We start from the raw sequence: 14596 nt of genomic DNA, 5'->3' as shown, positions 1-14596 counted from the left end.
TGGTAAAATTAAAATAAAACATTAAATGAATTTTTTTTTTAAGTAGATAGGTAGGGTGTACACGCAACCGTATGTATGTATTATTATTACTACTTCCCGAAAACTTAATTATTTTTCTCGATCTCATCTGAGCATTGCTCGTCCTGCAGACCTGCAGTAAGTGACAGGAACTACCGACTACTGATCATATATATTAAATAGTACATAATATACCTAAACCTAAGACTTGAGATAATGGAATCTCGACTGGATACAGTCTCACCGTGTCACTGTATTATGTTTAAGTTTTGATATATTAATATTGTGCACTCGCTGTTCTAGGATAACCAACGATGCTAATAATAATAGTAATAATATCGTCTTATACATCTAATGCAATACCTATAATATTTCTTTTAGTTCATCGCGCGGCCCTAAAGAACCGGATCTCGAGTCCGATCCACTATAAGTGTGTATCTTTGTATCACCACGGTATTACGATTATTATTATTATTATTATTATTATTATTATTATGCACTCGGACGATGGCTCGCTCGGATCGTCGCCGTCCGGACGTTCGTACATATACATTATATACGAGTATTAAAATGTTTTGTTACGGCGCGAGCTCCGCCTCGTATTATAATATGTATATGTATGTCGAGGAATGCGCGGAATGCCGGCGGCTGCGACGGGAATGTTGACGTGAAACCAACGTACGATATAATATACGAAATATTATTATTATTATATTGTGCAACCTCTCGGCTCTCGTACATAGTCGTACATACTCGTATGCATTGCTCCCGTCTCTAAGTCTGCGTTCGTACACAACGAATGACGATAACACGATACACACGCGCACACCCATGTACACATACTTGGTACCAGCACACATTTTACAAATATGAATATAATAATATATATATGCATAATAGCATATAAATAAATATTATATTATATCATATTATATTAATACTTGTGGAGTGTTTATAAATGAGAGCGCGACCAGTGGAAAACTGGGAAATAAAATATACGGGAGAGAGGTAAAAGAAACACATAAATATAAACGTCTTATTTTTTAAACTAGACCGAACGCGAATATTTCACCATTCGCCATCGCCGTCACTCGAAATGGCGAAATTTCGGCGCGGTCTTAGCCGCCAGCTAATGGCGAAACGCACGTGACCGCCGTCGCAATCGCGATAAGCCCTGGCGCAACAGTTGAACCCATCTCGTGGTGGCGTCGTCACGGCAACACCGGGCGACCGTGCGCGATTCATATGGGTAACGGCATTATAATAATTTATAACAATATTATTGTCGTCTGAACTGTAATGATAGCCGATAAGTGCAATATCGCAGTTATTCCGTATACTATATTATGTATAATTATTTAATTGATTACCTATCCAAAAAGAAATTTGTTTTGGGCAACAAAACAATTATACAATGTAAGTATCCATTTATCGAACCAAAATAAAAAAAATTCAAAACAAATTATTTTAGTAAAATAATATCATCAATCACATTCTAGTGTAGAGTGATTTAAACCTATATAATTCTTAAAATCTTAACTATCGTTTAAAGAATTTTGTTTTTTTTTTTTAGTATAATTAAAAAAAATACTATTTACTGTGGCAACTAGTTATAAATCTAATTTAGTATTAGATTCTAACTCTATTACACCTGTGCTTTTTTAGAAATTTCACAAGCTTTTGATAGAGTCTGGTATGAAACTTTCCTTTTTAAACTCCACAAATTTCTTTCCCCTACACTATTTCTATTAAATTAAATCATATCTTTCATACTAATACTTTCAAATTACGCCATGGCTCTACCACGTAAAATAGTATAATAAAATTAATGCTAAAGTTTTCCAAGGTGGTATTTTATCACCCATACTTTTTATACATTTAATCAACCTTCTACTAAAAATACTCTTATAGCTGACCACGTAGATGATAGTTATAGAATCGTTTTTCATATACAATTATAATTATTACAATTGAATTTAAATTTGATATACCCATAATAATCACCTCATTCAACACCTGATGTATTAAAGAGCGGTCCTACTTATCTGCCTTTTTTTATATTTCTTTAAATTTTTTTATTATTTTTATACATTTAAGGTCTAAGTTCTTATTTAACTAAATGAGTTAATTTCTTAACAGTTAAATAGTTAAAGAAGCCTCATTTTTTTTACGTCTAGCCTTTTCTGGATGACATGAACACTAAGAAATGTGGTTCCAGCAAAACGATGCTCCCTGTTACACTTTTATTCCCTGAAAAAATTGATAGCTGATTCATTTCTTTCTGTAGCGACCAACAGTAGCCACTAAGGTGTGATTTACTTTATGTGACTTCTTCCTTAGGAGTTTCATTAAATCATTGTTTTATACAAACAAGTCATGAACTTCATTGAATCTTAAGCAAAAAATTCTAGAGTTATCATTGAATTTAATGGGCAAGTCTGAATATTTGATTAGTAATTGCATTGACACTTGACAGAGTCATTGTTTGCCGAGCGATAAGAGGGGATCATATGCACAATATCAAGTTTTTCACACTTAAACTCGACTCGTGGTGAAGTGTGAACCAATATGTATATAATTTATTATGTATTTCTTATAAAATAAAGTTGATTTATAGCAAAATTAAAAACTGCGTTCTTTATGAAACATCCTTTAGAATAGTTTATAGGTACTTTTTACTGATTTTACAGTTTACTCTATGGACTAAAGTGTAATGTAATACTGCATACAGTATAATACTGTTTTATTTTTCGTTGTTAGTACATATAGATAAAGTGAAACACTCAAATATTCAAATATTATTTACTGCAGTAGATCGTAGGTACTACCCATTGATAAATGATAATCACCTACTATATTAATTATTAAGCATTAACTATAAGCCTATAGGTTATAATTAATATTAATCACTATAATTTTACAAAAAGGTACCTATTATTTTATTCTCGTATAGTTGTTTAAGTATTAGATAAGCATAATAAAAAGCCAAAAATTTAAAAATTCAAAATACCTATAAAATAATTAAAATAATTCGAATAAATAAAATACTAAAATAGGTATTGAATATTGAAAAATTTAATATTATTAATTCAATAAGTCTATAACAAAATAAACTATAACGATGTGGCAAGGGTGGAAACTGAGTTATTTATGCAAATATCGATATTACGATCTTCTATAATAAACTGTTCTTGCAATCTTGCTACTCACGCCTAGGTATGACTATAGAAAAAATATATGTTGCCCATATCTAGATTTGCCAAATTGTTTCATTAATCGACAGTATAGCAGCATATAATGAATATCCCACCTATCAATAATTAGTATTTAATCAATTGACCAGTATAGGTATCGAAACTTTCATGAATCTTTTATATAAATTAAGCTGATTTAGACTGTAACTTTACAGAAAAAAACATTTGTTATCCGCTGAAAGAAAAAAATATCATTTTTTAACACTTCAACAGGCATTTAAATTGTCAAACTAATTAATCTTAAGTTTGAGACTTAAATCAATAATAAAAATAATGATTCTAACCTATTTTTGATGTAGGTATTTTAAATTAGAAAATGATCTTTTACTACTTTTTTTTTTTTCGTATGGCGCTTTTATGTCCGGGAGTAGGCCCGAAGACCTATAGTTCTGACGCCTATTTGGCAGAATTTTTAGTAGGCACCCGTAGGTTTCTGCCATGCCCGGATATTTTTTACTACTGCAATTAGTTATCATAAAAACAATAAAGAACATGATAAATGCGAAGAATTATTTTAACATTATAGGAAAACAATCTCTTACTTTTTTACTTATTAGTTAATATTTTATACATTAAATGTTTTGGTTAAATTTACTAAATTTGCTGGTTTAATTTTTAAAATCTTTATAAAACTCTTTAAACTGATTATGCTCGTTTCCTAAATTTTAATCTATGTCATATTGCCTATTGGTAGATCTTGACGTGTTTAATTGCTTAATTTTCAATTGTTCTAATTTTTCAAGAAAACCAAATCGCTTGTTTACCATTTCAGAGTTAGGCAATCGTTTATCCAAGTTTAAAATCTAAACTAATCTAATTGTTTTCAATGAGGAATTTTTCGTTCGTTGTCGATAATAATTTAACGTACCTATTATATACTCCTCAATTGCGTCTAGATAACAGCACGAAAACTTTTTTTACAATGTAGATTAATCGCTCATTTATTTGGACAGATATTATAATATACGTTAATACGTACCTAAAGTACAAATATAACTTTTTTTTTTTTGTTAAAAATTTAATTTTAAATACAAAACTAAAGTTCCATATTGCATATATTTTTTCAATGTAATCTTCAAAAATGTGGGGCCTCAGGGCTGTAGTTCACTTAGTTCCTCGCTAAATCTGACCTTATTTCATAGTCCAAAGAGTAAAATAAAAAATAAAATACTATAATTATTGTAATTTACAACAATGATGAATTAAATATATTTTGAATATCAGTAACAATAATCTTCCATGTTAATCTGTACTCTGTGATGACTATTGACTATTGGCTACCTACGTAATGTAAAATTATTATCATGCTATTGACACTATCAAGTTGTATTTATTCTATCACAACACTTAACATTTCTATGATAACCGTTAAAAATAAGAATATTAATGGTTGATATGGGTATTCACTACTCTGATTTCAGAGCTCATGCTACTTTTTTATAATATATATTTATCAATTGGCTTCAGCCATCTGCAAAGCAAATCTTAATCAACTAACTTTTAAAATTCAAATTTTAATGGCTATTTAACGATGAAAATGTTCTTAAATTCTGTAATTAAATTAATAATGATCAAATTAGTTACCAAAGTACCATTACTTAGATTATATATGAAATTACGAGCTCGACAAATTGATGTTGTGGATACAGTTGAACAATGTGAACAGATAGCAGTCAGATTTGAAAGGTAAGTTTTAACATTAATCTAACTAATTATGGTAGCTATTTATTAAAAATACTCATAATTATAGATCAACTACTTACTTGCCAATTCTTGGACTAGATTGTGAGTGGGTGACACAAAATGGATTTCGTCATCCTGTGGCATTATTACAAATTTCTGACACCAATGGAATGTGTTCATTGATTAGATTGTCTAAGTTTAAGACTATTCCATCATCTTTATCTGTAGGTATATTACTGCACAGTAAAATCTATATTTTTCATTATACCTAATTGACTATTTTTATTAAATACTCAGGACATTTTGAGCAACTCTAATATAATTAAAGTTGGTGTTGCTATTTTGGATGATGCTCATTTACTAATGAGTGATTATAATATCAATGTATCTGGATGCATTGATCTAAGATATTTAGCTAAAGAATGTTGTTTAGAAGAAAGAAGTTTGTCAGCTCTTGCGGATAAATTGCTTGGATGTAAATTAGATAAGGATTGGCATATTCGAACAAGTGATTGGGAAGCTGAAGAATTGAATGATCGACAAACTGAATATGCTGCATTAGATGCTTATGTAGCTGTCAAAATTTTTGAGCAACTGAGAAATAATAAAGTAAATTATTCTGAACAATATTTAAATCAATGTATGAATGATCATTTTAAATAGATGTCATGGTGGAACTGGTTATTTTTATCAGACAAACAAAAATGGGATATGGTTATTAAAATATACTCAAATTATAAAGATCTACCTTATCAAAATGTTCGAACTAATGGAAACACTAAATTTAAACCAAAATCTAATGTTCGTTCATACTCAACTTCAACAATAAAATCTGCTAAAGTGTATGATAATTGCTTGATGGAAAATGTAGATGGAACTGTGATGTCAACTTGTAGTCATAAAAAAGTTGATTGGTTAAGTATAGCAGAAATTATTATAAGAAGCCATTGTTTACAGTAAATATTTATATATTTTGTATTATTATATATAGGTATATATCTCAAGGTTTAGCCAAATTGGTTAATGATGATCCCAAAACTATACGACTCAACTTCCCAGCTGACTTGAAAAATAGAAAAGACAATTTTTCTGTTCTTCCTCGAGAAAATATTTGCACAGTTTGTGGTCGTTCTGAACATTTCCGTAAAAAAAGTATCATACCAAAAGAATTTGTTCGATTTATGCCAAGTATGTAACATTTTTAAATTTTATTTTCAGTTTTAAACCTGAAATGAGTAAATTTTCATTTTAGCTGAACACAAAAGTCATATACCTCACGATACATTGTTATTGTGTTATTGGTGTCATATTAAATCAAATTCTTTTGATTTCATAATACGTAAAAAAATATTTAATATGTGTCAAATAGAAGAAATAAATCCTAATGAAAACCAAAAAGTAATTTTATTAAACCAAAATTTTATTTTAAATACTAAAAAATATTTGAAACTTAATATTCTTATTTATTTTAGATTCCAGCATACGTGAAAATAATGAGATCAAAAAGTCTTGCTAAAACTCTTTTAAAATCTCGTCATTCATTACCAGATAAAGTAGCAAATGAATTAAGACTAGAAATTGCAGAAACGTATAATATGGAACCAAATCGAGTGTTTGATGCATTTCTTGAAACTTTACTCACCATCAAATCCTTAAAGTCAGTTTTAGAATAATTTAAATATTTAATAAATTCTATTATATTAAGAACTAAAGTTTTGATAAATTAAACTAAATGTATATATTTACATATGTGTAAATTTCATAAATACTTATTAAATTTATGCTGTTAAAGGTATGAAAATGACTGCCAACATAATAGTGCTGCAGAAAAAGTAGTAAAACATTTTTTGGAACGAGATGCAATAAATGAATTAAAAGCAATGTGGAGACAGCATTTCCTTGATACAATGAAACCAAAACATTTACCTCCGTTATGGTCAGTAAATTATGATGGGTAAAAGAAGTTTACAAAACTGAAAATGATGTTAATAATTAAATTGTATTATTAAAAATAATATTTATTTTATATTTTAATTGGTTATATAGTTTAATTTTTTATACCATTTACTATATACCCATCGTTCCCAATTATAAATTATAGTACAGTGTTAATTAGTAATTTTGATTAAAAAAATATTATAACTTAAAAAGATACCTATCCACTGCTGAGGTATTTAAATAATTATATGTTATAGTTGACTTGCAAGTTTTTTTTATCTTGTGCGTGCTACATTTTCAAATTACATCAAACAATTTTAAAGTTAAAAATTCACATTATAAACATAAATGCTGAATGATTTATTATAAGCATTCCCATAACGGTGGTTTATTGGGATAGACACATGTTTCGTTTTACTAGATGAATCAATATTTATGCAAGTTTTTCGAAATCTTTTGGGGCAAGTGGTCTAGAATAAATATTTATTAAAATATGCAAGCAAAATAATTGCACATTTCATTCCAAAGTGTACAATTAAAATGTAAGTATTATGTATAATTTGAATACTTGAGCCCAGTATAATTATATAACCAGAATATTTTTCTTGCATTTCTCTTACATCATGTAACATGTTCATAGAATAATGATAATAATATTATGTTAAACACAGTATACACTACACACACAATACCTTTCTTATGGCTTATGTCCTGTATAAATATACAATATAACATTTAAAGTATTATTATTTTTTAATCAAAACTGAAAGTTTTCGGTTCCCTCTGGTCTTTTCCCCCATACACCACATGTCCACATTTAGTACGGCGTATAGGTCAGTCTTATAAAGAATACTTTTATTTTGTTCTTGAAGTACGTATTTGAATAAATGAGAGTTAAAGTATATAATAATATTTGAAAAAGTACTCGAATAATATAAGAATACTTTTTTCTGCTAGTTTTTGTCGATTTTGGAATAGTTGGAATCAGCAATTATGTAGATAATAATTGATACAAACAATAATTTCGAATACAAAAAAAGTATTCAAATAAAACTATTTGAATACGCTTATTAGTTATTCGAATACTTTACAAGACTGGTTTAGATTTAGAAACGAAGTAAATCGATTCTATACGTCTTGTATACTACATACTACTTAAAAATTTTATTTATTCTTGTAATAAATGTGTATAAAGACTTAAGATAATTATATACATATTGTGTAAGATTTTTAAAGGATTTTAATCAACATGGACAATAACTATTAACTAATTTATAATCACTTAGATTTGAATTGATAGTTTGATAGTTTTACCATTGATTAAATATTAAATTGTATATTTAATCAATGGTTTTACGAACTTAATCAGTAATCTACATTACAGCCTGTTGGGCAAATCAGTTATAAAATATTAGAAATAATGCGAACAAATGATGAGATACACGATAAACGAACTGATAAATTGGTACCTATATAATAAAATAGAACTAATAGGAATTGAAATTTGAAAAAAATGTATTGATTTTCAAGTTGTAAACGGGATAACAAAAAATAAACCGATTTATTTCTGATATTAAAAAAAAAAAAACGCTTTACTCTCTTAGTGGATATGTACCTATATTACATACTACCTATTATAACTATAGTAGTAATATAGTCTGTTAAGCAATTTAAGTTTTATTAAAATAGCTGACAGGTTCTTTTTGTTTTAATACATCTACACGACTACACGTGATGCCCCTTTTACTCAAACCGAAACGGTTTATTTTATTGATCAAGAACTTTTTCATCTGGGGATTGATTCCGATACTCGAACTTAACATAATATTACGGTAAATCATTATTCTAAGTTATTTTTTATAACTATAATTTATTGTTCTAAACATCTAATTATTTATATTTATTCTAAACACGATTAAAGATACACCTTTACAAAAAAAAGGTAAATCTTTAATCGCAATTCCAAAGAACAGATTTTTCAAAGTCTAAACTTAAAAGATATATTATTATTTAATAATTAATAGTTATTAAAAAAAATAATAAAATCTATTCGGCATAAACCTACATTGTAATAAATAAACTGTGGAACAATCAGTTTGTTTCGAACAAATAAACGTTGGAACAAATGTATGTTTGGAAATTATTTCGATTTAAACTAGTTGACTTTAGAATAACTATTTTATGGAACAAAAGGTTTAGTTCCAAAATTTCCGATATCTGTTATCAAAACTAACAAAACTTGTAGTTCGAACTTAAAAATTATAAGTACATATTTAAATTTTAAAACAAAATAACATTTTATTTATCAATATAGTATATACTAATACTATTATTGTAAATGTCTAGTAGTTAATAAATAATAATTAATATTTACAGATATATATCATAATTTAATTATCAAGACTTATAGATTGTAATGCTCTAGCACAATATAGATTAAAGCGGTAAATTAAGTTCTTTTATTTGTTTAAATATTAAAATGTTTACTAACGCCATTTCTTCACATATATATAGATACTATAACTATATCAATAATTATTAATGAAATTTTGTGGTGAACTCAAATTGTACGATATTTCGTTCTTATTATATTTTGAAGTCCCTTTTATTTCATATATTATTAGATCATGATGGAAATGAAGAAACATCAAGAAGATCAATTTGCTAAATTAGCAGTGTTTCTTAGTGAAACAAAACAACCTTTCATCAATGTTCAAACTTCTCAAATTACTTGTGCAATGGAATTACTTAAATTACTGCCAGCTGCACAGGATGCTGTTTTTGAGTATTATGGAAAGTTTTTTGATTATGCTATTTCTACATATTTGAAACAACTTAAAGTTCAGGTATTATATTTATGTTAATTGTAAATAATAGTGAAGTATAATTGTTTAAAACAACAGTTATTATTAAATATATATATATACATATACATTTACAAATTGCTTTTGTCATAAAATATTTTTATACAGCCATCATGGGTTGAATCATCAAGTACATCATCACGGCTTGATCCTCCAATCATACCACCTGAAATCATTGAAAATGTAACCAATATAAGAGACGTTCTTTTGAGGCTAGTTGAAGAAGATCATTTGGTTTGGGCTCCCGTTGTACTACATTGGTCTTATAAGTTGTTAGGTAAGCATAAAATACATGATATTCAATTGATAAAATAATTTTGTTTATTAACTCAAAATAATAAAATGTTATTATAATTATTTAGGAAAAATATCCAAACACTATAATATGCATGAATTTGCTAGAATGCCTTTAGGTGATATGCTTCGATTTTGGTCTCAGTGTTCAGTTGCTTATATTCTAGTAGATATTAATAACAAAACAATTGCTAAAATGATGAAAGCAGAAGGAGAACGATCAGTTGATTCCATGATTGGTAAGCATTTATAAAATGTTTTTTTAACATAAAAATTATTCTTATGATGAAAAATTCAAAATGTAATACATTTTTGTTTTTAGAAACCATGTTAGGGTACAAAAGTTCAAGTTTTGAATGGGTATTAGCTCAAATTGGTGATAGTTTCCCGTCATTAGTCATTATGGATATGTTACTGTGTGGCATAAAAGAAATGTGTTCTACTAAAAAATTTAAACATGTAAATTTATTAACTTTAATATACTATTTTAATGTAATTGATATGTAATTATTATATTAAATGAATACATTTTTTTTTTAGACTGAGAAGCTAAATTCTTTTATTAGAATTCTTGATCACCTTTCGATAACATACTTTAACAACATAAAAGATGTTGTGTTCAAATTATTTAAGGTTTGTCAACATCATAGATTATTACATTTTAATACCAAAACAATTTAAACAATAATTGATTTTTGAATATAGTTAAGTCTTAGTGAAGAACACCAAAAGATGACTGTTGAAAATGTTGCTATAGTTCCTTTTCTTTTACACATGGCTATGTGCTCCTCAACGTTACTCAAGTCAATGTTATGTGAAAATTTAACGCAAGGTAAGTGTTTATTATTATACATAAAAAAAAAAGTATTTTATGGTTTATGTATGATAACAAAATTATCAAAATACATTATTGTTAGTAAAATAGTGCTTAAAATAAAATTTTTTGTTTAATCTGTTTTAATTATATAATACTTTTATGTCTTTTGAATCATTCTACTATGATTGATTATTATGTATTCAATGAATTGTTTCAGTCACTCCAGAAGTACTGAACAAATTATTACCATTATATCCACAGTGGAAAAAATATTTTGATGAACAATGCAGTTTGTTGGATATTATGGTACAAGTATTGTTAAATGCTGATCGAGGAATCAAGCATGTGTTAAATCTAATATTTCAATTAATTGATTGTGAAGATCCTAAATTTAAGACTCTAAAAACTGGTGCTCAGACATTATTTGGTATTGATAATTAATATTATATTATTAGTTAATTAATTCTAATCATAATTTGTATTTTATATAAAGAATTGTTTCTTGCTGAACTTGAATATTCACTGAGAACAAACCGCACTACCCCTCCCATAGTTAAAGCACTTGTAACAAACTTACATACAATCAAACTATATTTATTATCAACAAATGTAGATGTTGCTCAGCCAGCTGCAAGACTCTTAAGTTGTATTGGTTAGTAGTTTTAAAATAATTTAAAATAATTGTACTTAACATTAAAATTTATTTTATTTTAGCGATTAGAGACCAAGAGTGTTTGTTACCATACATAGCAACAATGTTAATTGAATGTGAAAACAGCACACAACTGGAGACACTAGTAGAAATTCTATCATTTGGTGTCAATATGGCTCATTTTGATGGTGGCTTAGTTTATGCTTTGGTTAAAACCGATGTTTCTTTATCCAATGTTTGGAACAACATCAATACTTTACTTAGGTAAATTATAGTATAGTTATTGCATTATATCAATGTATCAATATATTATTTAATTTTGATACAACCAACTTTTGTATTTTTTAAACAATCTGTTTTAATTTATTTTTATTTTTATATTTAATAGTACAGTGCATTGAGGAGAGTAGACACGGTTCAATTAGGAATCATTTAAAATGATAATTTCAATTAGGCAAATATTCTTTAGTTTTATGTCAAAGTTCTTCAACAATACATTGTTATGAAAATTAAAAAATATGCTTTTATCTATATTAATAAATTTTTCTTTTTTTTGGAAATTTTTAATATTACCTTTCCAAAATATGAATCTTTCAAAGTATAGTTTTGTGTCATGACAATTCTTGCATTTTCTTTAAGTATGTAAAATACCAGGTTCCTTAAGAAGCTTTACAGCTTCTTCTTCAGTTTTAGATAATGACCAAATTTTCATAATATTATTATTTAATCGATAAAAAAAATAATTATGATATCAAATGAACAGATATATTTTAATGGGATATAATAAACATGAATAATATGATTACTACAGTAAAATCTGAGTGAGGCTATATTACAGTTAAATTTTAATTAGCAAATAAATGTAATGTAAAGACTATGCAATATTAAAAATAATAACAATATAAATAATGATAGGTAATTGTAAATTATGTCATTATAATGTGGCACATGAATATTTTTAAGATTGTGGTAGTCGCTATAACAGAGGTAGTCTTGAGTTATAGCCATGATAATAGGTGTAGTCTTGTATAATAAAAAAGTATTCTATCTTTGATTTTAGTTTGGAATCTGATCCACCAGAGGATATTTCACTACATGGTGTTTCACTGGCAGTAGTCTCTCATTTAGACAAGATTTGCCGATCAATGATTGAGTGTTGTCATAGCGGAGATATGCAAAATGCTCATTTATTGTCATCAATATTATCTAAAATTGCCTCAAAGTTATGCATGAAAGAAATGTCTGTACCAAAAGTTTTATATTGTGTTAAAGCAGCTGTACTATATTTTTTCACTTGTCTGTTTAAAGAAAAAGGTTAGTTTAAAACTTCCTGTGATAATAAATAATTATTCACATTGTTTTATAATGTTATTACAGATGAGATGTTTAAGTTAAAAGCATGTCTTCGAATGAATAAATTTGTCAATACTGTTAGTTATCGGTCGTCAATAGCTAGAACAGCTGCTATGAAATATATTTTAGATGGTGTTCTGAAAGAACCATTTTCATTGTTATTTGTTATGCCTGATAATCGACGTAATGATTATATAATTCAGCCACTTGAAAAAACTTCATTAATGGGATCATTCCTTCAACAAGTATATAACTATAATTTTTTTAATTTTTATTGAATAATGGTTATATTAATATTTTTTTTTCTATTGTATGTTAAAGGAATACAATTCAATGTTTGGTGAAAAAATTAATATTAAATTTGACATAGATGAATTGCATCCAAAATATAAAACACCTGTTTTTGATGCTAAAAGTGTACGTTTTAATGAACAGCGTCTTGTTTCATTTTTACGATCTTGTTATTCGTCCGATGAATGTTATTCATTCGAACCAACATTGGATACTGTAGTATCTTTAGCACTATTAGTTGTTCAATTTGTATCACCAGATGTTATGTATAATGGATTGCCCTGGCCTGATGAAGATTTTACAAAAGTAAAATAATTAAAATTGATAGCACTGGAAAACAACAATATTATTATTTTTTTTTTTTAATGTTTAGGTTACTATAGAGAGAGATGTTCATATTTACCACACAATCACTACTAAACCAATACTATGGACAATACTTGGAATATTGGCTGGTCATCGTCCAGCACTTTGCTATTGTTCAGTTCTATTACGAGCAGTCTGTGCATGTTTGATAAACCATTGGGGGGCAGTTAACCATACTAAGGGAAAGTCCAAAGACAATCGACAGTTGTTGGATGATACTGTGAAGCTATTAAACACCATGTCACTTGGTCAACTTTTACCTAAACCTTTAGATGTCTTGGGTGTTATTGTTCCAGAACTCGCACCACAACAAGTAAAACATTTTTACTAATTTTTTAAGAATATATTATTATGCGTATTGATATCATGTAAGCATTAAATATTATTTGAAATCATAGATACTGATAGTGTTACGTGATTGTGTTTGGACATACACTAGAGATCATATTCCTGCGCCAGCTCTTTTTTTACGAAATAATATTGGTGGTATGTGGAGAGATACAACGGTTGTCACTGTGCCAAAACCATACTCGGATTCATTAAGGCTCACTATGATTGAAAATATATCACAATTTGGTGATTTATATGCTAGACTATTTACTAACAATAAACAACAGTCTACAGAAACACAATAAATTATTATATATCTGTATTATATAAAAGCTAATTTACTTGTCAATGATTAGTAATTATAAAGTTTGTGTATTGTGACATTTTTCTATAATGATAATTGTATATATTTTGTTTAATTTAAATATTAAGGGTACTTATTTAAAAAAGTAATTTTTGTACCAATTTATATTTAAAAAAATCTTTATTTAAATTATTTATGTTTGTAACTATTCAATACAAACAGTTTTAGAGATTTATGACTTAAATTTAAAAAGGAGTAATGTAGGTAACCGTTTAATTAAAGAGTGTTACCTTTCATCGAGTAAGTTACTGTATTGGAATTGTTAAACTTGAGTTCAATAATAGAAAAAGTTCTGAGCAAAGACAAGTGGTCTATTAGTCGGTTGCTAAGAATATTTCATAATTTATTAGTTAAATTGCTATTATAGTAATT

The 14596-nt window shown here is 27.3% G+C and overlaps 2 protein-coding genes across 2 annotated transcripts; both read left to right on the top strand.

The window, feature by feature from the left end:
* Nucleotides 1–4660: 4660 nt before the first annotated feature.
* LOC112592962 (exonuclease 3'-5' domain-containing protein 2) lies at nucleotides 4661–6989 on the top strand. The gene is made up of 8 exons (XM_025337138.1): nucleotides 4661–4958; nucleotides 5023–5179; nucleotides 5253–5564; nucleotides 5619–5869; nucleotides 5947–6143; nucleotides 6208–6353; nucleotides 6428–6612; nucleotides 6748–6989. The coding sequence occupies exons 1-8, from the start codon at nucleotides 4804–4806 to the stop codon at nucleotides 6911–6913; spliced, it is 1569 nt and encodes a 522-aa protein (XP_025192923.1). The 5' UTR covers nucleotides 4661–4803; the 3' UTR covers nucleotides 6914–6989.
* A 2236-nt stretch (nucleotides 6990–9225) lies between these two features.
* LOC112592949 (integrator complex subunit 5) lies at nucleotides 9226–14226 on the top strand. Its single transcript, XM_025337122.1, has 15 exons — nucleotides 9226–9337; nucleotides 9518–9739; nucleotides 9866–10034; nucleotides 10120–10290; nucleotides 10374–10510; nucleotides 10592–10684; nucleotides 10757–10883; nucleotides 11086–11295; nucleotides 11362–11520; nucleotides 11583–11784; nucleotides 12581–12834; nucleotides 12898–13118; nucleotides 13195–13470; nucleotides 13538–13843; nucleotides 13929–14226. Exons 2-15 carry the CDS (start codon nucleotides 9521–9523, stop codon nucleotides 14163–14165), a joined length of 2781 nt encoding a protein of 926 aa, XP_025192907.1. The 5' UTR covers nucleotides 9226–9337; nucleotides 9518–9520; the 3' UTR covers nucleotides 14166–14226.
* The last annotated feature ends 370 nt before the right edge of the window (nucleotides 14227–14596 follow it).

The sequence above is a fragment of the Melanaphis sacchari genome, unplaced genomic scaffold, assembly GCF_002803265.2.
Source record: "Melanaphis sacchari strain LSU unplaced genomic scaffold, SCAv2.0 Contig19_pilon_pilon, whole genome shotgun sequence".
NCBI lineage: Eukaryota > Metazoa > Arthropoda > Insecta > Hemiptera > Aphididae > Melanaphis > Melanaphis sacchari.
This window is presented reverse-complemented; position numbering and strand designations above follow the sequence as displayed.